The 24,711-nt window shown below is 35.6% G+C and overlaps 2 protein-coding genes across 2 annotated transcripts in view; one reads left to right on the top strand and one right to left on the bottom strand.

The window, feature by feature from the left end:
- The window catches only part of LOC128996847 (E3 ubiquitin-protein ligase AMFR-like), a 102,258-nt gene extending 81,308 nt beyond the window's left edge, over positions 1–20,950 (top strand). The window contains exons 2-11 of the mRNA XM_054422353.1: positions 7,967–8,143; positions 8,639–8,719; positions 10,415–10,493; positions 11,001–11,077; positions 11,445–11,758; positions 14,221–14,331; positions 15,372–15,529; positions 17,011–17,123; positions 18,697–18,902; positions 19,688–20,950. Coding sequence (XP_054278328.1) covers positions 7,967–8,143; positions 8,639–8,719; positions 10,415–10,493; positions 11,001–11,077; positions 11,445–11,758; positions 14,221–14,331; positions 15,372–15,529; positions 17,011–17,123; positions 18,697–18,902; positions 19,688–19,847 — 1,476 coding nt within the window. The 3' untranslated portion in view covers positions 19,848–20,950. The remainder of the gene's footprint in view (positions 1–7,966; positions 8,144–8,638; positions 8,720–10,414; positions 10,494–11,000; positions 11,078–11,444; positions 11,759–14,220; positions 14,332–15,371; positions 15,530–17,010; positions 17,124–18,696; positions 18,903–19,687) is intronic.
- A 270-nt stretch (positions 20,951–21,220) lies between these two features.
- Positions 21,221–24,234, bottom strand: LOC128996876 (dolichyl-diphosphooligosaccharide--protein glycosyltransferase subunit DAD1-like). Its single transcript, XM_054422394.1, has 3 exons — positions 23,912–24,234; positions 22,320–22,458; positions 21,221–21,486 (listed from the first exon to the last, which is right to left on the bottom strand). Exons 1-2 carry the CDS (start codon positions 24,117–24,119, stop codon positions 22,328–22,330), a joined length of 339 nt encoding a protein of 112 aa, XP_054278369.1. The 5' UTR covers positions 24,120–24,234; the 3' UTR covers positions 21,221–21,486; positions 22,320–22,327.
- Between the last annotated feature and the right edge of the window lie 477 nt (positions 24,235–24,711).

Raw genomic sequence — 24,711 nt, 5'->3', positions numbered from 1 at the left:
TTCAAATTTGTCAACCAATCGTGTGAATCCTGATGTCGCCCCAGATGCTATGGAATGCTGATTGTTTTATAAATACCAATAGTGAGTGTGAAGTGTGATGCCCAACAAACAGTGAGTCACACTGGCGGGCGTGACTTGTTTACTAACATTGAGGTTGTGTAAACACTTTATCAGTTGATAACAGCTGATATCGATAGGAAGCAAATGCTTGGACCTAAATGTGTCGTAATTATAATTTGATACAATTTCAAAACAAGCTGAGCTTAGACTAGTTTGGAGACGTTTCATACTGGTTGTGAACCTCGATGTGTAAATTTTATTACTTTGATACGACAACAATCAAGTGAAGTAGGATGAAGTTTGGTTTGAGGAATCTTGGGTTTTCTTAGACGCGGGTATTGAAATTTACGAAACCACAGACGTTAAAAAAATCCCTACTTGAGGCAAGCTAAAATTAAACTTGATTGGATTTTCAATCAATATTTGTTGAAACAATAAGTACTAGTCGCGTTAACATCACGGAATAGACCTATGCCAAAGATTTGTACTGCATTAAAAGGAAAATAAATAATTGGACACCAAGTTAACATATAAGGACGGAATTGGCACTGCAGCGAACATTTCAAATTCAATTAGACGATATCGTCGATGAAGTCACGTTACATATTTACAAATTTTAACAAAATCGACTGTCTTATCAAATACATCATAGACTGTAATAGTTGCAATGAGGATATACAGTATCAACATGCTACAGTGACGTCACGGTGGAGGTCTACGTCACGACAATCAGTCTAGGCTGACGCGGAAGTTCAGGTGGGACAGAATGCCGCCGCCGACCCTTGTACCGGAATAAGGCTATTTATAACACTCTCCCCTCGCTATAATTAGCTCCACGGCTATATTTGACCTAAAGTTCGGTCAATCGATACAGCATGTCACTTAGGTTGAGGCGCCACCAAACGGCTTTTTGCTTTACTGAAATAGCAAAATTTCTTAAATATTAGTTTCTGTTAAACCCGAGAAACTGTATAAAATATACAATAGTGTTCTGACCCAGAAGTAAAAGTAGTTTGTACTAATTAAAGATGTGGATTTGTGCAAAACCTCTCTAAGTGATCAGTAAAAATGGTTGGAATTCATCTTTACTCCTGGATATTTTAGTATAAACAAATCGTGTACATTACAATTTACGTGTTTCGTACCAGTTGGTACGATCGCTAGGCACCTGTTCCTGTTTGATATAGGCTACTGTAAATTTTAACTTATGACGAATAATACATAAATATTATGTATTTGAAGATGAGACATTTACCAAGAAACTTGTAGTAACGACAACTTCATAGGGTGCTTAAAGTTTAGGAATGTTAACTACAGTATAAACTATTGGTATTTTAGGTTAGGGCAGCTGTATATGTGTTGGAGAACTCTATCCACGTTAAATCAAACAAGTTATCAATATCAACTCTTCCCCTGTAATGTAAAAACTAGCCAAAAAATAGACGAAGTTCAGGACCATCTCACCAGAGGGTACTAGTGTTTTGGGTTGCATATTATGCAGTGCCATAGCAAACAGCTGATTGATTTATCACTTGACATAGAATATTGTCAATTGGTAGACCATCTCAACAGATTGCACCACGTTTTTTGGCTTCAAATGTTTACATTGCGTGTGAAGTCAATTATGTATATAGTCATCGAATGGTTTCAGTCATCAAGAACCCCTGTCTGTACCGATGTTAATAACATTATGTGGTTTACAAAGCTACTGTGTCACCTTATAAAGCAGTGTACAGAACCCCTTGTCTGTGTTACCGCCTTTACACCATTGTGCAGTCGTCCAGTGTTAACATTGCGCAACTCACAGTTGTACGTTAGACGTGTTGACGGTTTGACTTGTGAGACGAATCGTATTACATCACCTCAGCAACCGAACCCAGCTCAGGACCAATGTTTGTAATTGTGATTGTTGGAATAGTTTGTGAATTGAAGATTCCTTACTTTGTACATATTCATATTACGGTCCTAGCATTACCACTTAAAATGCATTGGTGATTTGCGGGGTTTGTACTCGGGACCTAGGAGACATAGGTTCCGCGAGCTATCAGACCAGCTTGCTTCCAAAGAGTTGGTGCTAAGGCAGAAATTCCATAGAAATGACAATGATTTGGCAAAAAAGTTCGATGTAGAAATTAAGTGGGCCTACACATGAACCAGCTGTAGACTACTATTTGTTCTAGTTAATCCTAAATTAACGTGTCTCTTACAGAAAGAGCCGCGTTCAGAATTAAATTTTGTCCCCTTAGTCTGTTGTAGGCGAAATTATATAAATTAGATTTTTTATAGTTACAGTAGATAATTGTTTGTCACTACAGTTTTTGGTTCAAGTTGGTATTGCGATAAAAATCAGTAATAATCAACACGATCAACTTTGTCTGATGTGCAACCACGTTCATGTTTACTTAACTAACTACAGATGTGGAAATGAAATGTATGCTCCTTGGAGTTGTATTCGTGTTACAAAGGTACTGTAGGAGTAAATTTAGAAGTATGAGCCAGAACCCTGAAAATGGCACTGTTCATTGTGGTAACATATAGAAGATCCCAAGATGGATGGTGTTTGATACATGCAATAACACTGATAAGTCAGTAAATATCATGAGAACCTTAGTATAGTAACAATGCGAATAATTTATTGTCAGAAACAATCAATCCAATTCGTAAACTAAAAACAGTTAATTTTGCTATTTGGTGGAAGACTTTGTAATTCACTTCTAGTTACGTGTTACTTAGTCCAACATTTCAGAAATCCCGACGACTTTCTAGCATTATGTTTTCACTTAGACATACGTGAAACACGGTTGTTTGTTGCTTAGTTAGCGCTCAACTGTCGCATCGTTATGTACATTGTACACATGTGTAAATGAATATGGAAACATTGCCTCGCCTTTGCTTTCAAACTGTAATACTTCAACCGTACCCAAGAGGGAATGCTGTTTGTTGTCTGGAAAGAAACCTAATGCACGAGTGGCCAATTAAGCCAATTATTGGTTCAATGTCCAGGACCAAGTCTGTTGTCTGGTTACTCGCGCCTGCTCTATGAGAGAGCATGTACCTATTGGCTGCTGTGGGTCCAGGTCAGATACCGCAGTCGCCTTTGGCTTGTCCATCGTCCATGAAACTCATACAGAGACTTAACATCATAACGACGTCCCACTAACACATAGACCAGTGTCTATAGTGACAGGTAGTTGAGATCCAAACAACTAGACATCCCATCCCCATGTTAAAGTTGTCGCCAATATTTTTTATCAAAATTGTCGTAGTTGATGTGAGCCACCAACAGATTGATTTGATCTAAATTACTTTCTGTTCAACCATAGATTAAATATACTTCCATAGGGCAGTGAGTACGGTATGTTTAATCTATGGTTGAACACAAGAACTGTTTACCAAGTCAAAACCTGTGGAACGATTTATTGTGAGCTATAGCAACTGTTATGACCCACCAACTTGGTCAGTAACAAAATATAAGGTACAAAATGGAATTTTAGACACTAGCACATTCTGTGACTGGCTCACTTGAGCGGAGCGAGCGAAGCTCTTTGGGATCAACTTCAATGCAAACAATATAACACCATCACTCAATAACGGCTGAACACATTTCAGCCAAACTTAACAAGACTACTTAGACTAATAATGAGATGGTTTGTAAACAAACAAATTTCAATTAGATAATGCTAATGCAATTTAAAACGAACTTAAATTTTCAAATTTTTAACATTAGGCTTATGGGACTAAAGTAGCTATGACAGTTTTTTTGTTTACAAGAAAAATGTAAACAAGAGAATCATAAGGTATTTCTGAACTTTCTATACTTTTCTTTTAAACGTTTTTAAACCATTCCTATGATTTTAATAAACAAGAAAATGCCGTTACAACATTTTTTTAAGGCGCGGAATTCACTGAAAATCGAGAAAATATACGGAACTACTTTCTCAATGCGCGGAGCATAAACAAGGAGCGGAGGGATACGGACCAGTGACTACTTTCTTGGGATGGGAACCTATTTGTGTTGCCAGCTGATTAGAAACAGCCAATGTTAGAAATCAGGATTTAATAAGCGATATATCGAACCACATCGAAATCGATATTTAATCCGATAATACATCACAGATTATATTATGTTGAATTACATCGACGGTGCAGTAAGTTATTACACTTATTAATAAAACGCAGATTGAACACTGATCTAATTTAGGCATGTGGGGAAGGTAGGTCGGGGTTTATGAGTACTCGTGACTACATTAAATGTTTTGAAGTAAGGTTAGATTAGGAAGGTAAAGTGTAGGTTATAGGTAGGTGATCGAGTTGTTTATTTGTGTTGCACCATATAATTTTTATCTTTTGGAATAGTTGGTTAAATGGGGAAACGATTTCAAAAATGTTTGCATATGGTCTTAACAAACCATCTACTGTATTCTAGCATTGACTTTATATAAAGTCAATGATTGTAGCAAATTACTACATAAAAACCAAAAGAAAAGAACATTTGGATTTGGACCTTTGCCCATTGCAAAACTAACATATAATTTATGAAATGTGAAAAGTTGTACATCATTAAATACTATTCTGTAATATTAATAATTGTTCGGCAAATCCTCATTTTAATGGCTCGGCTGAAATGGAATCTGCATTTTATGAAACAGTAATTTGGTAACAATTCAGTAATTTCAAATGTTGATAACAGTAGCCTATCCTATATAAATACTGTTATTTGATTGCCAAGCCACGGACTATACATACGTCCAGTTATAACCGTAATAAGTAAATAATTAATTACCTGGACTTATAGAAGTACACTTTTAACCACGGTTATCTTTGACTATCAATACAACTAGACATTCCATCCCCATGTTAAATTTATAGCCAGCTTTTTCATCAAAATCTTCTGTATCCAATGGTCAATGGTTTTATTAAGGCCAGTATTAAAATGCCGTCTCTAAATCGTCCCAATAATGGTGGAAGACCTACATTCCAGTTACATTACAATCATATCAAGAATACTTGGTATTAACAATCATAAATTATTTTCAGCAAAGAAAGCTGATTTTAACCGATTGCAAGGGTTGAAATGAAGACCAATGTTTATGTTGCACAGTTGAATTTAAATGTCAAATTTTCCCTCCTGATGTTATACTTTAATACTCACGTGTTTTTTTTAAATAGTTACTGTTTTTTTTACTTAAATACTTTAAACCGATTGTAAGGATGAAAAATGAACACCAATGTTTTTGTTGTAGGCTAAAGTTGAATTTGAATGTTAAATTTCCTTTCTCTTTTTTATACTTTAATGCCCTTTTTGGATGTTAATATCAGATTCCAAGTACTGTAATATTTTCCTGGTCAAAACTACCAATGCACTTCTGGAAGAGGTGTCTGAATAACAAGATGTAGTAAAAACAAATTTGAATTATTACAATTAATTATAATCAATAAAACAAGCATTAATACATCTATTGACTTTTTTACATTTAGTTACTTATACAAATATCAAATCACGTTTGTTCCGCTCAACTGGCTTTCACCTCTCTGAAAGCAACCCTAGTAATAATTGGCGACAGCTGGTCCATGTAGATGGGATGTCTACTTTAGTATCCAATAGTCCTAGTCAACGGTTTTAAACTAAAACATCGAATAGCTACTGTACAGACACTTCTGTATTCGGTTGTAAAATTAGTGAACTAAAACCAACGATACACATGTTATAATATTCACGAAGTCTATTAAAACTGTTTCTGTTTACGTATCTGTGGATTCTTACCATTTTAAACATATAAATTCAAGTTTTATGATACTAACATGTAGAAGAACAGATTTATTGAAGTTTTTGTATAGTAATATACGAGCATGTTTAAAAGCGTCCGCGGGAGTCGAGGGTGTATTGAAAACAAGTCTTGTCAAACAATAGACTGTAGAGAGACAATAAGTGACTGTCTTGGGTATACAACATTGCTGGGGTGTAATAAATACGAACACTATTTCCAACTCGCAGTGAAAACATTTTCGGAAATTGTCTCAAAATAATTGTTTGCATTTTATCTAAGTTTGTGCCTACAACTCGTCTAGATAGTTGGTATTTTTTAATTTATTTTTTCAACGAGTAGGGCATTATTTCCTCAATATAATATTTGATTAGATGGATTGACTATACTGAGTACGATATAATCAATGGTATGGATATAAATATATAAATATAAAGTTTGATATACGGGTGTCCCGTAACTCTCTGGACACATGTATAAAATTTAAAAAAAAAATTTTTTCGTTATTGCTTAGGTCAAGACAAACACATTTCACCATAGGAACATGGGTCTGTGGTGTCTAGTTTACCGACTGAAGGCATTTATGTGTTTTATACAAAAACATTAATAACTCCTAAACGGTTTAAGATACAGCCTTGAGATTTTGCAGAAATGTTAATCTTATTAAGGCCAATTATTGTTAGAAATAATACTAAATAAATCATTAGCCGTTTCAAAATGGCGACCTTTTAAAATATTTGATGCCAAATTTCACGAAAACCGTTAACTTAACGAAAAAATTTGCAAGAGACAAAAAGTTAGTAAATTTTATGTAGTTTTTAATGATACCTTATTTGTTAAGAATGGATCAATAATAACAGAGAAATGTCTTCTTTTCCAAATGCATGACCACTTTTCTCCATTTAAACAATGCTCATACTCCGTTTACATTGTTTAGCATTGTTTAAATGGAGAAAAATTGGTCATGCATTTGGAAAAAAAGATATTTCTCTGTTATTATTTATTCATTATCATTTGACAACAACCATTTACATTAACCATTTAACATTTACATTTGACTTTGACAAAGTTAGTAAAATTTGTTGGCGACTCAGGTGTAAACGTAGTTAAAAAGTTGAATGATAAAACATCATATTAAATAAACACGATTAATGGTTTTTGTTTTTTAATCTTTTACACAGATTCACCATTCTTTAGCAAATATTTTATTTTACGTTCAGTTTGTATGTTTTTGTGTGAGAAGCAGCGCCTTCGATTTCTGCACGCAACCTCGTAGCCGCATTGAATCATGTTTGCGTTGTGTTATCGTAAGGCGCGCCCAGGATCATCTGCTACAATCACCATTTCATTTACAGTATACAAAGGGCATAAACACTTTGCCAGGGCACCTCTGTTATGTGGCTCCGAGTTCAAATCATGCCAGTCGCCAATGGGTGTGAATACGCAATGACTACTGTAGTAAGCTCTGTGTCCACCAGGGGAGATCTTGCTCTGTTAGTGTCAGGTTCAAACTGTGAAATGGATGTTGATACTGCTCTGTTTGGTTGTTGACATGTGATTGTTTGATGACAAGATAAGATTGTTTCGGCGGGAGCTGTTGATGTAAACAACAATTAGCTAGGTTACATGGCAGTGTGTGAATTGGATCATCAGCACAACACTGCATTGAGAAAACGTAGGCCTTACTCATGTAGCCTCTTCAATACAGCTAAAATTAAATAACATGATCAGTATAGAACACGTTTCTTGTCTTCTCTGTGATTTTTGTACAGATAACCCATCAACCATAAGTTCGAGCGATAACTGTTTTATAAAGTGTTGGAATTATTTTTTCGTTTATAGAATGAGGGAAAAGTTGACAACAACGCTGAGTCATACCACTTCTTGCTTTTTTATGTCCAACCTTCACGTCCTAGGACGCTAGATTCAAGCCCTGGTTTTATACATTACTCCAGGCTTATCCTAGAGGGTTGCAAGATGATCACATGGATTAAATCCATTGGTGATTGGTGGGATTTGAACTAAGGACCTCGGGCCCCAAAGCCCCGAGCTCTACCACTAGACTCTTTTAGTATAAAATTAACCCAACTGCAATGAATTGTTGAGATGGCTGTTATAACTCATTGATGTTTTTTTTTCAGACCCTGATCAACACAGCTTACTGTACCCTCATTCTGCTGGGCAAGTTTATACAAAGACTAGTGTTTGGTGAACTGAGGGTCTCGGAGCAGCAACACCTCAAAGACAAGTTCTGGAACTTTGTCTTCTACAAGTTCATCTTTGTATTTGGTGTCATCAATGTGCAGTTTATGGATGAGGTAGGGATTCAGTATTTGTTTACAGTCTAATAATTAGAGATAATGACTTTTTACATTTTACAATTTTTTGCAAGACGCAATACAAATCCTCTATCTAAAGGGCTGTCCCACTGAACAGGGGGTCAAAGTCTTAGGTCACTTATTTCTAAATAGACTTAACTGTCTCCTAGTTATGCACGTAGTTTAACTTCTCAAAAAACCCAAGAGAAGTTTTAAGGTTGGACATGTCTAGCATAGATCTCAGCTTTTGGTTGATTTATTCTCCCATGAATAATTCTATGTGGAGGATTGGTTAATGGTTATTGCATAGCCTAAGTCTATTGCATCACCCTTTGGAGTAAAAAATGTGAAAATGTTCTTCAGTTTACCCAAAAGAATGATAGATCTAAAAGAGCAAGCATGTTAAAACTAAGACATTAAATTAAGGTCTGTTATACATGGAGAAATGTGTTGCCTGTGTAGTACAATCAATAGTTAACCAGTTGTCTATTCTAGGTTGTCATGTGGTGTGCCTGGTTCAGTGTATTAGGCTCCCTACATCTATTGGCACAACTCTGCAAAGATCGTTTTGAATATGTAAGTAAACATTAGATTAAAACATCTATTAATTTATTTATTTTCCAATAATCACATAACATCATATTCAGACAGGTGATTCGTCATTGTTACAATATTTTATCAAGTATTGTAGTCTGTGATCTGTAGTAAGATCTGTAATAAATGTGTAGTCTTGTTTTATTGTATTTAATTGTTTTTTCAAGCTTATGAATGTGTTAAATGAAAAGTAGTTTTGATAACATTAGTTGACTTTAACATCCATACAGCGTGAATCTAAAGTGATCATGTGTATTGCCTTTCACTATAGACTACAATGAAGTAGGCATCCCATCCCATGTTAAAATTGTTGCAAAACTTTAATGGGTTTGGACCGCTTTTCCTAATTTTTTTTTAAAAAATTTTATTAATATTTTAAGTCAAGGAACTGTTAACCTATGGTGCTCGCCATTAAATCTGAAGGTCGCCGGTTCAATTCCAAGCGGGATCATCTCCAGACCCAGATGCCATTTGTCTTTGGGCTATGAATTAATTAACAAAATGCTATCAAACAAAAAGGTTGGCGTTAGGCATCGGTATTGTTGATACCAAAAAAATGCCATTGGTGTAAAAAAACACCTGAAAAACACGATGTTAACGCAAATTACTGCTGATTACACCGGTCCAGATAAAATGTATAAGTAATTTTTTGTATTATGAAACCACCAAGTCCACATTACGTACTGGTAACTTATAAAACATTCACAGATGTTTACCTGGTAAGTGGTAAATATCGTATACACAATAAGTGCTCAATGCTAAATAGCAACAGGTGATTATATTGACTCTATTGTTTGACACTCACATTCACCAACTTGCTTATCCCTACTTTGCATGAATTTTTTTATTTTTGTAAAAATCGTAGAAAAACTGAAAAGTTTTTTTGTCCTAAATAAAAATGTCAAAATGGTCTGGAACTTGACCTTAAAATAAATGCAATCCAATAACAAAACCTTTAACGAACTGATTGTTTTTGGTACCTTGTCAATTCGATTAATCATTAGATAATTGAACCCATTAAAAATATGCTCTGTTAGAAATGGAGTTTTAAAAAAATCTTTGATAATTAGTACGAGTCAGTGTGGTAAGAATATGTGATATATGTGATATATGTGATATATGTGTGGGGAATATGTGCCCTGTAGTGTTGTATATCATCCCTGACCTCTTAAAAACCAGGTTAGGTTTGTCTAAAATGAGTATTTTATTTCTTGATGATACAGAGATTATGATCTACTTTGAATATAAAGTACAATAGTTTTTCATAATGGCGAACCTTTTCAAAAAAGTTGGTGTTAGCTAAAAGATTCTAAATGTTAGTTTCAGTAGAAGTTTGCATTGTAATAGTAATATATTTTATTTTATTTTTGTGTTTACAAATCTTTGGTAGTGAAACAAACCCTACAAACCCTTATTCATCCTTATTGTTGAAATTTATGTACGGTACGCTTAGTTTTTATGCCCAAAATAAGGAAAAGTTTCGGGAGTGAAGTAGAATGCTGGCTGAAAAGAAGTGTTTGAGTTTTTACAGTTAAATGGAGTACTTCCCCTACAATTATAGACGAGCATTGTAGGCTTGTAACTTATTAAGAGATATCTAGATAGTCAATTGCTGTGTATTTTTGAGAAGTATGATGGCCAATTGTTTAGTTGTGTGATGCAGTTTTGTGTTTCCAGTTATCATTCTCCCCCACCACTCCAGGATGGTCGCACCTGAGACTGGTGGTGTTGCTGGTGTCCATACTGTTTCTATCAGGTTAGTCATACTTGTAACTTGTAAACATGTATAAGCAACATCAGATAGAGTCAACTTAGCATGAAAATTGTACATCTAAGTGTAGTTTTAAATGTTGTTTTTTCAAGGAATGATTAGTTGGGCTGAAAAGCCAGTCCAGTAGAGTCCTACAAAAAAACTAGTTGGGTTAGAATCCTGTTTTTGTTAGATTTGGATTAGGCAGAGGTTTGTTACATATTATATTTTGCCTATGAGATGTACTGGATGTTTTTAAGTACACAAAGCAGTTTTTTTGTGAAAGAGTTCTCTCTGAGATTTGTAGGCCTGGACAAAAATAAAAAAACAAATCTATACAATTTGTTATTTACACAGAAACTTGGTTAAAAATTAATTTGGGCTCTGATTTTCTAAAGTAGCCTCGCTTGACTCTAATCGTTTTCATAAATAATCCTTCTCAGCCACTCTGCCTGCCTCACGTCGACTCTGTTGCTGCATAGTATGTATGCTAATGTGTTGGTCTATGTTTAGGTCTGATGTTCCTTGTAGCAGTTGCCGTTGGCTTCTTGTCAGCCGGTCTCAACACATTCGCATTCATGGCTGCCGAGGTAAATACTCACTTTAACCGCCTTTCAGTTTCAAAATGGTAAAAGGATAAGGATTACAGTAGTGGTTACTTGAGAGAAGACATTAAATTTGTAGAATAGGTGGAAAGGTTTGGATTAACCACCATCTATCCAACAGAACGTCTTTGATCAGACCAAATGTTTTACTGCACTATCAATACTGGTAAACCCAATGCTCTTGCGTTGTTCCAATCTGGTCTTCCAGGCTGCAAAACATGTCAAGCTCAGTTTTCAGTTGTCTTTAATAAGTTATGTTTTGTGCAGATAATTTTAGTTTGTACTACACTATTAAATTCATATTCTCGTTTATTTTCTACATCAAGCACTTTTTCCACTAACCTTGTTACAGTGCGTGCTGTTGTCGGTGCGCACGCTGCACACGTTGCTCCGCTATGCGCTGCACGTGTACGACGTGCGTGGTGGCGGCGGCCGTGTCTGGGAGAAGCGAGGCGCACTGGCGTACTACACGGAGCTAGTGTTTGAGCTGGGAGCCCTGACTGTGGAGCTTCTACACCACGTACACATGTTGTTGTGGAGCAACATCTTCCTGTCCATGGCTTCACTGGTTATCTGTATGCACCTGCGCTACCTCATACATGAGATACAGAGGAGAGTGAAGAAGCACCGCAACTACCTGTGGGTGCTGTACCACATGGAGCAGAGGTAGCAAACTTAACATCAATTATATCTATTTGAATATAATTTTAGTGACCGAAACAGCGGAATTCACTAATATGGATTAAAAGCACCTGTCAGCAGTTATAATAGTAACATGTTTTGTTAAGAAGCCATCATCATCCACGTCAATCCGAAAAATAGGTGAGTCGGTGGCTCAGTCGGTGACGTCACGGACTTCAGGCCCAAGGCAGCGTTGTCGTGGGTTCGTATCCTGGTCACTGCCGTAAACACTTTATCAGTACAGTTCACCTTTGTACTGTACCGGCTCACTCCTTGCTTTGCTGGATACGTTCCACGCACGGGCAAATAGTCTATGTGGACGAGCAAATGCAAGGTTAAAAGAGGTCGCCAACCTCTTAAAAAAAAAACCTTCTCGATATCAGCACTCAAGTTAGGCCAATACTGTATAACAAAGAGCGAGCCCTATGACACCTTAATGAGACTCATGAATATGGTCTAACACTTTGTCTTAACGTTAAGGTACGACAAGTTTGTTCTCTAGAAAGAGTAAGTCATCTTCAAACAGAAGATTACGTTGAATCTTAAAAATCAGTTTTTTCTTCTCTTTCTTTGAGATCTTTTAGATTAGACCATCCTTTATGAATGTAGTTTATTACATTACTTAAAACTGGGCCAATTTTTGTAAGCTAACCTAAACTCTTGTTTTTTAGCTTCGGACATACTAAGTTGTTTAGGTAGGCTATGTATCATCACACATTTGTCAAGTAAACTCTCACTCTCTTTTGGTACTGTTTTGACAAATCTAGACATAACGTCAGCAATGTCATTATCTTTCCCTGGCAAATACTTTACATTAAGAATTAAACAACTTGAGCTTAAACTTCTGAAGTCTACTTGAAACATTACAAATACTCTTTTCCATCATACTTACAATAGGCTTATGATCAGAGTACGTACGGTCACCCCAGTTCCATGAATGCACTGGTAAAACTTGGACACTGCAAAAATAAACAGCGGCCTTTTCCTTGTAAATTACTGGGTATCTAGTTTCTGCACTAGTTAAAGATCTAGAACTGAAAGCTACTGGATACTTAATTATTCTGTAACAAACTAGCTAGGCCAGAAGAATTACATGCATCTTACACAAATTTCTACTGGCAATTTTGGATAGAATATTATAAGTTCTGTGGCCTCCTTGATTTTTTCTTAATAGTTTAAATGCTTTTTTTTTAAATTTGGTTTTGACCAATTAAAAGGTTCAGTTATTTTAGACATACTAGGTTATAAATTTAGTCATTAAATTAACCGCACCTAACATTGACTGCAACTGTTTTTTGTTTTTAGGTCCTTGCAACTTAACTAACACTTCAATTCTATCTGGGTCTGGTTGAACACCTTGTTCAGAAAAAAAATTATACCTAAATATTTAACCATGTTTACTTTTTACTCTAACTTGTTAATGTACTTTCTTAAATGTTGTTAAATGTTCTGTACTAACTTAAATGTTATTTTCATGCTTTGAACTGTACCTTGTTACTGTACTATTAAACTTAATGTTATTTTCTTGCTTTGAACTGTACCTTGTTACTGTACTATTAAACTTAATGTTATTTTCTTGCTTTGAACTGTAACTTGTTACTGTACTATTAAACTTAATGTTATTTTCTTGCTTTGAACTGTAACTTGTTACTGTTCTATTAAACTTAATGTTATTTTCTTGCTTGAACTGTAACTTGTTACTGTACTATTAAACTTTATATTATTTTCTTTTGCTCTTTGAATGATTTTACTAAGAATAAGGTAATGTTCTTCCTCAGTTGATGTAGTTAAGATGAAGTCATCAAAGTAAATACCTAAATTAGGAAAGTCACCTAATACTTGCATATGGTACCTTTGAAATATCTCTGGAATTACACTTAGGCCTAAAGGTAATTTAGTGAACATAAATATCGTAAAAGGTAAAATGAAAGTAGCTAGGAATCTCTCATCGTCCAGCTCATTTGAATGAAATCCCTCTTTTCTGTCGAATACAGTAAAGTATTTCTTACCTCTGAGCATCAGTTCAAGTTGGCCACTTGACGGTATTGGATAAAGATTTACTTTCGAGCGAACCTCCGCCGTCTTGGCAACTCCCTGTCTCTCTGGTCTGTGGCTAATGCAAAGCCTACTAAATGTACAAACATACAAAAGACAACTTATACATATGTTACAGTGGCACTAAGGTTTGGAAAAGAAACTTTTAAAAAATTAGTTTTGAATTTTGGTTGAACCCCCACCCCTAAGCTGAGCTACTAGCACTGTGACATAATTCATATGATTGTGCCACCATTTAGAATCAGTGCAATTGGTTTCCCTATTCCAGTAATCCAAGTTGAATTAAAAATTAATTAAAATCAAACTTTTATTCCATACAACCCAATTTATATTTTCAGGCATTACAGCATAGTTACAATCCCACTTCTATAATAAAACTTATTTTTTCACAGCTACCCAATGGCATCGAGCAAGGAACTGGCTGAAAACTCGGACAACTGTGCCATCTGTTGGGAGAAAATGGAATCTGCTCGGAAACTGCCTTGCACCCATCTGTTCCACAAGTAAGTGTCCAGAAAGTGTAAGTTGTATTGAAACAAGATTTTCTTATAAATGGTGAGGCAGTGAAGCGGCACGATTCCAATACCAGCTGATAAGTAACTGGGGGCTAAGGGGGAAATGACAATAGGTGTATAGACAAGTGGAAATTTCAGTAGCCATGGAGCGTTGGACGAGTGCACAACACGCGTTTGCTGTAAAGGCATATTTAATGGATATTATGGTTTGTGCTCAGCGCACTTTCCGTTGTGAATTCAGTCAAACGCCGTGGGCTCCCGTGCCATCAAGGAAAGCTATCTTCCTTTGGTTGGATAACTTTAAAGTCACTGCTAGCATGACAAAACGCTATAAAACGATTGCAGACGTTATGCAAATGCTAAAAACCATCATGCTAAAACCATGGGGGGTACAAATTCAACAATGTGTACAAAACTAAGAACCCCATTTTACTGACACTGTATTAAAAAAATGTAATTATTTGAAGTTGAAACATTAATTTCCACTGATGTACTTAGGATTTATATTAAAACCACTATAATTTTTTTCTAAATGAATTATTTGAGATTTTTCAAAGTCGTGCGGTCGTGCCATTTTATTGATGTTGAGGGTTTTTACCATACACTAGTTGTCTATTGAGTATTTCACTCTTGACAGAGACATATCCATGAAATATCTTGCCAACCAATCAGAGGTGGGGATCTTCACGAACACAATCCCAGACAAGCGTCCGATTTAACTCTTCCAATTCATAAGTTAATATTCACAGAAAGATAACTGTCCATGTGTAAATGACTGATAAAATACGCTAAATTTTTTACCAAGTCAAACTGAAGACAACATTTTGAAAACTGTAGCAAATTTTATGTCATATTTTTTACCAAAGGATAAAAATCAAGGGAGTAAATAGAATTTTAGACAAGCACAATCTGTGATGTTTCATTTTACTATGTTCTTTTACAACAAATAATTTGGCTACCATGCAGATGGGATGTCTCCTTCAGTATAGGTCAATGCTATGTGATAACTTTATCTTTATCTGTCACAGCTCGTGTCTTCAGTCTTGGCTAGAGCAGGATACATCGTGTCCCACGTGTCGTCTGGCCTTGAGTATTCATAGTCTCAACTCAGCCAACAGCCAACTCAACGAGCCAGCCAACCTGCCTCCCAACCGTCCCCGGCCCAACCACTTCTTCCACTTTGATGGTAACTTTGTTCAGCAATGTTTAACATGTTATTTAACACGTTCGCTACTGCAATAGTACGAAATTTTCTATTCACATGGACCAGCGACGCACATATGCGACGGCCGGTTTCCACCCATAGACTGCCGTCGCATATATGCGACAGCTAGTCACATTAAAATAGACTGCCGACGCATATTTGCGTCGGGGTTCTAATGTTATTAAAATGCTTATATCTTTGTAGTGGTCTATTTGAAGGCACTGAATTCCCTGCAGTGGTCTACAGAGATGTCTGACGCACAACTGCGTCGCTTGGTCTGTGGATATAATGATTGGTGACGTCATATAATAGTTGGAAAAACTGGTCTTTACTTTTCTGCATCACTGTATGTATGTATGCAGTATGTATGCTGCATTATCCTATGTAGCTTTTATATTTGTTCAGTTATAAACTGTTCTTGAATAATCTGTTTATTTTTTTACTTACTTTCACCTTAAAACACAAAAAAATGAACTGTCGCATATATGCGACGTTAAGTCTATTTCAAGAAAACTATGATAATTTTCACTATTGTCTTCGCTGTAGACCGGGCGTCGCAAATATGCAACATTACAAAAGGTTATAAAAAATACAAAAAACCAAGAATAATTTATTTACAAACACGATTGTAGCGTATTACAATGTAAATGATCACTGTTTTACAGGTTTTCACCCGTGGTCTGTGTGTACTGTTATCCAAGTGACAGCCGGTCTATGTGTAAGATTCAAATGTATACCTTGGTCTGTGGCGATGACCGCGGCGTCGCATATATGCGACGCTCAGTAGCGAACGTGTTAAGTAATTATTGCAGACATGTACAGTAAAAAACACTGACCCTACTCTGAGATGAGGAAGTACACTAAACATGACTGAGTTAAGCAATTTCATGAATTCTTATCTGAGGATTTCAGATCCTAAAATTTTAGGATCTGGAATCCTAGACAACATTAATGTCAATCACCATTACAAAAAACTAATGTCAAAAGATCTATTATTAAGTGACACTTTTTGTGTGGATATTTTATGCTGAGGGTGAGTCCAAATTTAGAATGAAGTGAGATGACTTGTGTAGCTTAATAGTATGGGAAATCCCCTAATTACTATGTAAAGTGATTAAGGTATACAGCCAAAGATATTCACCCCTTTGGCATATTTTCTTGTCATTCATTATTTTGTGATTCGGTAGCTCAGTTAGTAGCGCAACAGACTTCGAAGTCATGGCAGTGATGTTGTGGGTTCAGATACTGGTGCCTGTCACTAGATTTTATTAGTTCACCCTTGTTGTACCGGCTCGCTCCTTGCTTTGCTGGATAGGCCTTTCCACGCACAGGCCTGAGGCCTATGTGGACAGGAAAATGTAATGTTAAAAGAGGCTGACAACCTTTTTTTTTTAAAGAGAGGAGTAATCATTCTCAAGTTTAGATGTGTGTAGATTGTATATATTTGTTTTGTTGTGTCACAGGCTCCAGATACGTGTCATGGTTGCCCAGTTTCTCAGTAGAAGTGACCCACACTCAACTCCTACATAACACTCAACCAACCCACACCTCCCAGCTAGAGTCCATGGCCAGGACGGTGAGTAAACACTATGGCCATAGTATAATTGTTGAATCAAATGGCCATCAATCAAGGAATCAAGAAGTTCCAAAATTATGTTTCTTTGTTGTATTATCGCAGGTAGTTTGTCATTATGTAACTTGCACTAATCCAAGCTCACTAATACGTGTCTGTGTGTAGAATAAATGTTCTTAATTTTTTGCTGTTTACCCAAAGTATTATGTTTGTTTTTACCCATTGTTCATTTGACATCAATTAAATTATTTGGTTGCTTACAAATTCTTAAATAAAAAATATAAGTTGTTACTAAAATAACTCTAAATTATCCAGCACCGTTGCTACCTCACTCGACTTTGTCAAAAAAGTTGATGGTTAAGGCTGTAACATAGAGAACAAGGGCTTAAGATTTTTAGGACTTTTGTGAGGATAACTTTGGTATAAAGGTTAGTATAGAGAATAGGCATACCTGAATGGGAAAGAGTCAAAACAGGCACAAGAAAAATCACTCCAGAAAAATTAGAATATTGTATTGTCACTGTCAACATTATTAACCTAGGAAGGTTTAAAGACCCATTGGGTCTGAAGATTTCTCTACTCAAACCTTCCTCCTTCCTACGCTGAGTAACTACTTAACTATATTCACTCAACTTATGGGTCAGTGTTGTCAATATTGGTTGGTTGGTCAATATTTTTATAATTATTCAAATCAGCAAATAAATCACTATATTAATGTTCTTTACATCCAGGGCCTAGACTCAATGTTCATTGCTCTTTTCTGAAACAAACAATTGGAATCCTAGATGAGTGTTCACAGGTTTCTAAGATAGGTTAATGATAAAGCGTGCTTTAAATTATTGTAGTTGTGGCTATTGTTTGATTAACTTGTTCTTTAACCTGTTCATTTTCTTTGATACAAGTATATTTCTCTAGTAATTTTTTTAAATTTTTAACTAGGTTCAACCATTTTGTTTCTTTTAAAATTACATTCTTTGATTTGTGTTATATTTTGTTGTTTTAAGTTGAAAGTAGTAGTTTAAACCTGTAGTTGTATGTTTTACATTTTACTCAGTTTCTTAAAAGAGAGTAATGTGTTTTTTTTTAGTTTTTTAAGTAGTTGATTTTTTTATACTAACCATAATTGTAATTCAATTAATTTGGTCTGCTCATATTGGCCCAGCCAGGTGTGGTTCATCCTTTATTCGTATTGGAAGCTTTAATAAAAAAAAACACAAAAATCCTAATAAGCCTGTTCATTGTTTGATTATCACAGTTTTGTTAGTTAATAAATCTGTACAAGTACAACTTTTTTTTATGAAGATGAAGATAATCATACACTTTTTACTCTTATTGCCTATAGGACAAATGACAAACAAACTCAACATTTTACGTGTAGATTATACGTGAAGGCCCATTAATTAGGCTTCCAAGTCAGCCATAATGTACTTTTAGATGTCTAGCTATCCATTTCAAAGAATTCCTATTAAGCTAACCATAATTCAAAGTTCAAAGTTCGGAAGTTCAAACTGCTGTTGGCAACCCTGATTCACCACCGGATTCATGAGGGTTTACTGTACTGGTGGTTTGATTGCAGGTGCAGCAACTGTTCCCACACCTACCACTGAATGTCATCATAGAGGATCTGCACATCACACGCAGTGTTGAGTTAACTGTAGAGAATGTGTTGGAAGGTCATGTAGTGGCACCACTGCAGAGTCCACCCACACCTCCTCCCCTGTCCACTCCACCGGTGACTCCGCCCTCCCTGGGGGCCGGCGTTTGGCAGCACGCCTCCAACAGGTTAGTTACGATCAAGAAACTACCGAGTTATTACTTACAGTATGACTCCCATTACCAATGACATCAGCCAATCGTACAGTTTTAGTCATCACAATTCGGTATGGAAAACATGTAGCAAATTTGGGATCACACTGTGTTTTTGTATTGGGAAAAACATTTCTTACAACTGTTTAACCACTACTCTGGCCAAGTCGTCCACTTTCTGGTGTCCTCAATGATCTATATTGTCTGTGTTTCTGTTCTGCTACTTTCTTCCATGATTTAACTCATGGTTGTTTTGTTCTGCACAAGGAACAGCATCGTTACAAGGAATAAAAAACCGCCAGCAAAAGGCTCTTTGTCGTTATCACTTAATTTTTTTATTAAAATTTAAAATATGTTTACACAGCGTAACTTCCATGTTTTCCGGCCCTAATTGTGAAGACTGAAATAATGGTATGAGTAGCCAATGAAAGGGCCCTAGTGACAGTCTTCACCCTTCACAGCCAGAGTACTACGTGAGACAAACTCCTCAATACATGTTTTTGCATTCTGTTTATTTGTTTTGAAGATATAAAAAGAACATCATCAGTATTGCAAATATTTTTAATTTGCTATAAGCAAAATGCCATAATTTGACTTGATGTGTTGCACTTCATTTTTGTAGCTGTAACATTTTAAAAATATTCATTCTGTGCGATTGAAATTAGTCATATTGCTTCTGATAGGATTTTTATTAGTTGGATGTGTATTGGAGTTCTACAACTGTTCAGTTCTTTTAATTAAATCAATCTGTTTTTGAATAGTGAATCTGCTGAGGAAGAAGAGGAACCATTGAACCCAGGAAGTCGATTTTCAAAGTCTCCAACAGAAAGGGAAAGAATCTTGTATGTTCGAAAAGAGAAATTGCTGCTTGGAGCTCGTCGAAGATATCTGGAGAGACTTCAAGCCTCTCCTTCTAGCTGAAGGGGTCCCTCTGTATCGTCAATGTTTACTGTCGAACTAAAGGCTTATTTTAATATTTCAACCACTAAATAAATAGTCGTTCAAGCAAAAATATTCTTTCAATTAAATGTTACGAATTAATTTTTTTAATGTTAGTTGGAATTCTCAAACCTTAAAAACGCTTTATATGCGGATGTATGTAAATTTTATATTCTTGAGCTTCTGGTTTCAATAAGGCTTTGTTATTTCACTCTCGTTAAATTTGTGCACCCAATAGTCGTTTATCAAGTACTTTTGTAAATGAAGAAATGAAAGACTGTGTTATTTAATAAGAAGATATCGTGATATTTTAGAATGATTAACAAGTACTTTCTTTTGTGTTTCACGTAGGTTAATACCATAAATTTTGTAGCTTTAGCGTTTTTGTTGTATATATGTTTTTATCTTAAGACTACACCAAAATGTTACTTTTCATACTTTAACTAGGCAATCTGAATCTAGTCTAGTTTTGTACTATATTGTTAATTTTAATCGTAGGAACATTAATTTACTAGGCTGTATTGCTGTTACACCTTTAATTTAATTAGGCTTATCTAATGAGTGAGTTTATGTAGATTTTTGGAATTCGGAAGGTAGAAATTACAATGTACACCCACATTAATTTAAATTGATTTTTAGCTTAGTTTATAGCTCGTATTCAGCTTTTGGTGAGTTAAAAAGTAGTTTGATATAAACAGTTTTAATTTTGACTAGCTGTAACCCGCGGGCTTTGCCCTGTTTAACTTCTTAATTTTTTGATTTAATCATTCCTCAGGTACTTTTACAGAGCTGATCTGGAATGTTTAAGCGAATGAGATTGTCATAAGTTTTGTCATTTGTCTAGTAGTCCTAGCAGTGTACCTATCAACCAGAGAAAAATTAAACTTCAGGTTTGTTTCTCGCAGTTATAAAAAGTGTTCAATCATTAGATTGGGTTTCAAACGACTGTTAGTATTATGTACAGTTTTGTTTGATTTTGTTGATAAAAGTGTAGATTGTATAACTGTGTATTGTAGGATTTGTGTACAAAATGACGCTCGACTAGTGACTGATTTTAGCATATTACACCCTGCATTAGAATAAAATATTCTTTGTGCATAATCTGTGACTTTGATTCACTTTCCTGCTAACAACTCTTTAAGTTAACTCAAAGTATAAAATGTTGTCTGTTTACAAAATATTGGGCTACTACTTTCTTATTATTGGTGCCAGCAGCCAGTCTACAATTTTCGTATCCCTTGGGCAATCTCCTCAAGCCACATAACTTACACAGAAATTTTGATTTTACATCACAGTGCATCAATTCCTGAATCAAAAAGAGCCTGATGATAAATGGTCTTAAATGAACAAACATGTTAGTTACAGTCTTTATTTATTAATATTTTAGAAATAGTTACATAACTTATAATCCTGGCGCAACAAAATTAAAACCACTTTGAGACCTACTCGGTATTACATAGTTAATTTCGGTGCACCATGAGACAATTTTTTATGTTAAAATAAACTGTATACAAATTACACCCAACATTATGTATCAAAACATGAAGAAATACAATTGTCATTAAATGCTTGTGTGACCAATGGAAGTTTTCCCATGCTCCAAGACTGGTTTTTTCTGTATCTGAAAAAAGACAAAAATTTACATTGTTTTTTTTTTTTTAATTCCAAATACCTAGTGGAATCTGCAAAGTGATGCTTATCATAAAACCTGTCAGGTGATCGATGAAGAAGTCGCAATTTCGAATTAATACTAAGAGTTTGTGTAAATACCTGCATTCCTGCATCTATGCGATTTCATTTGTTGCTAAATTGCAACCGGTATAGACTGACATAGAAGTCATTGTCGGGCCAGTTCAGATGTATTCTAGCTTCATTCGAAGGTCGTCAATTCATAATAAATAAATACATAGAAGCCTTGGATGCTCCCCTTCTGACGGTTGAAAGGTGCCAATAGAGTGATAAATTGTGTCCTGCACTTTTTACATGAAAGGCCCTCCACCGTTATATTCTTCAATTTTAGCTCGAGTGCTGACCATTGGGAGCGTAATATAGTATAGACATTGTTTCTATATAGGTATTTGAAACACTATTGATAAGGCATACATTATTTCTTAAGTTAAATAACAGTTGATGAACGATGTTTATGTTTTTTATGATTTATTGTGACTCATAGGTGATTGAAGGATTTGTGATTTGGTTTGAGGTAGTTTAATGTACCTAATAAAATATGTCTTATTTAAATTGAACAATTAACTTAGTAGTTTTGAAACTGCAAGATAGAAATTTAAGATGTCAAAAATAAAGAATATACCCTAGCCTATGTAAAAATGGAGACAAAGGTGAAAATCTAGAAAGGATAAACTATTTAGGATCTAGGTAATATACTGAAATCAGGAAAAATTCCAAAAAAATATCTGGTGAGTATAATAGGCCTATGTTAAATAGAATAATTACCCAGCTCATCAACCAATGAAGTTGATGACGACAAGATGCAAGATTATGTGAGCGAAGATGAAGTCTGCAAAACCTCGCTCCGGACTGATGCCATAGAACTGGCTCTTGTTCTGCGGATTAACTTGAAGTCTCAAACACACTGTAATAAAAATTCAGAAAATATGAGGTGTGCTTACTTGAACAACAATTTATAGGCATATAACAAATTTAAAATACCCCCGCCGCAGCAAACCTGCAGACTAAGCGAATTTCAACTTGTCTGTTTACATATTTACTCAAATATTTCCATAAATAAGACATATTTATTTCCAATTTAAATAACATTAGATTTAACGAGTGCTTAGGTTTCCTGCTACAGGGAAGGTAAATAGTGTTTTTTGACCAAACGTCAATAGTAGGCCTATAGGATGAAATAAATAATTTGCCCAATTTGATCAACATATTATCCATAAACATCCATAAACAAGTAAACTACAACAGTTTTCATTTTCTCCATAAGAATAACATGGGAATTTTAAATTTGCACTTTTTTGAATTTTCTCCGTAACCATTAGGCATACAACAATGTTTCAATATACTAAATTATTTATTTTTTTAAGCTCTGGTTGGGAAATAAATTCCAAAATTTTATGTTTTTTTTGGGTCAAAAATGGGAAAAACCCATTTTTACCCCATAAACCCCCGTTCCCGTGGTCCGATCATGCTGGTTTGCGAACTCGTTCGAATAAATGTAGGTTTACATGTTTATACTAAATTTCATCAAAATCGGATAATTTTTGTTCGAGTTATCATGCTAATGGACACACATATATATATATACACCTATAAATATAGCCTATAAATTTTTCCGTGATATTGATACTGTCGTGTTCGTTAATGTGTCTTCTTTCAGCTGACACTCTCGATAATAACCTACGCGGAAGTATTTTTTCCGCTAAACAGCCAGCAATAGATTTTATCAACTTAATGCTGACTTGACCCCCCCGAACTTACCCCCCAGGTACATGATATTGATACTGACGTGTCTGTTAAAGTGTCCTCTATCTGGTGACATCATCGGTAATATGGTACGCGACCGTATTTTCCCCTAACGGCCAGCAATCGGTTTAATCGGGCGCGCGCAATACTTATTGCTGGAGTTATTGCCAGGTTCACACCAATCGCGCACTACTTATTGCTGAGTTATTGCCAGCTTCATACCAATTGCGCACTACTTATTGCTGAGTTATTGCCAGGTTCATACGAATGTAGGCCTAGGCTTACATAGTGTGCGATTTAGGCTAACACATTTCTTACCAAAACTTCTCGATCATATGCGCGAACTAGTAACTTTTAGGTTAGGCCTGCCTAATTGGAATCTTGTAGGGGGGACAGTGGGCTTGAGCCCCCTAGTCCATATTGATTGGATAATTGACACCCATGTAGCCTATTAGGGAGTAAGATAAGGGTCTATTTTAAACCATCAATCAATGAGTCTAGGGTCTAGGTCTATGGTCTATGACCAATGATAACAATTTACATAGATATTGATTACCAGTAAGTTTTACCTACTTAACCCAGCTTTCACCCTAACCATAAAACAAAAGACTTACCTGCTAACACAAAGCTGCTCACACAAGAAATAAATCCACTCAAAAATGAATTGAAAGGAAAAGTGCCAACAAGACAGCAGTATAGAAATTGGACAGCACCCGTCAATAAAACATAGAACAAATAGGCATCAATAATTTTGAGCTTTTTGGGAGTGTGAGCTGTGTACTCATCATAGAATTTTACGACAACAGAACTAAGGCTTGACATTTTCAAAAATGAAATTGGTACCAAATCAAATAACAATTACACAGATAAAGTACTACCGGACCGGCTCTTCAAAAATGCATAACCTTAAACCAAAACCACAGACAGACTTTATTATTGCAGTATTGCAGACGTCAAAATCATAGTAGACCAGACCGAAACAGATCAGATAAAACCACCAACCAACCACGCAGTCACACGTCATGTAATACAAACAGCTGCTATTTTTTAATTAACTATTATTTGTACGCACGTTTTAGATAACATGTAACTTCGCTGTTAGATCGAAAAGCTCGGAGTGCCAGCACGGCCACCTTTAACTCCAAGCCACGGCATTCGATGCGGCAACATCGTCAGTAAATGCTGTTGCAGCTCATATTACAACTGTTTTGTTTGGATTTAATACTTTACAATGAAATGGAGACCATACAAAGTAGGTATTTTAAGCCAAGTAGGAATGGAGATGAGTATAGGATGAGTGGCGCTAATTTAGCTGTTTCCAAACAAAACAGCTGTTACAACCCTACTTGCGACGTTGCCACTTCGAAGGCCGGGGTCTGGAGTTAAAGCACGGCCACCTTTAACTCCAGGCCAC

Source organism: Macrosteles quadrilineatus, unplaced genomic scaffold (genome assembly GCF_028750875.1).
Source record: "Macrosteles quadrilineatus isolate MER2022 unplaced genomic scaffold, UCM_ALF_1.0 Scaffold_6__1_contigs__length_79288215, whole genome shotgun sequence".
Classification (NCBI taxonomy): domain Eukaryota; kingdom Metazoa; phylum Arthropoda; class Insecta; order Hemiptera; family Cicadellidae; genus Macrosteles; species Macrosteles quadrilineatus.
This window is presented reverse-complemented; position numbering and strand designations above follow the sequence as displayed.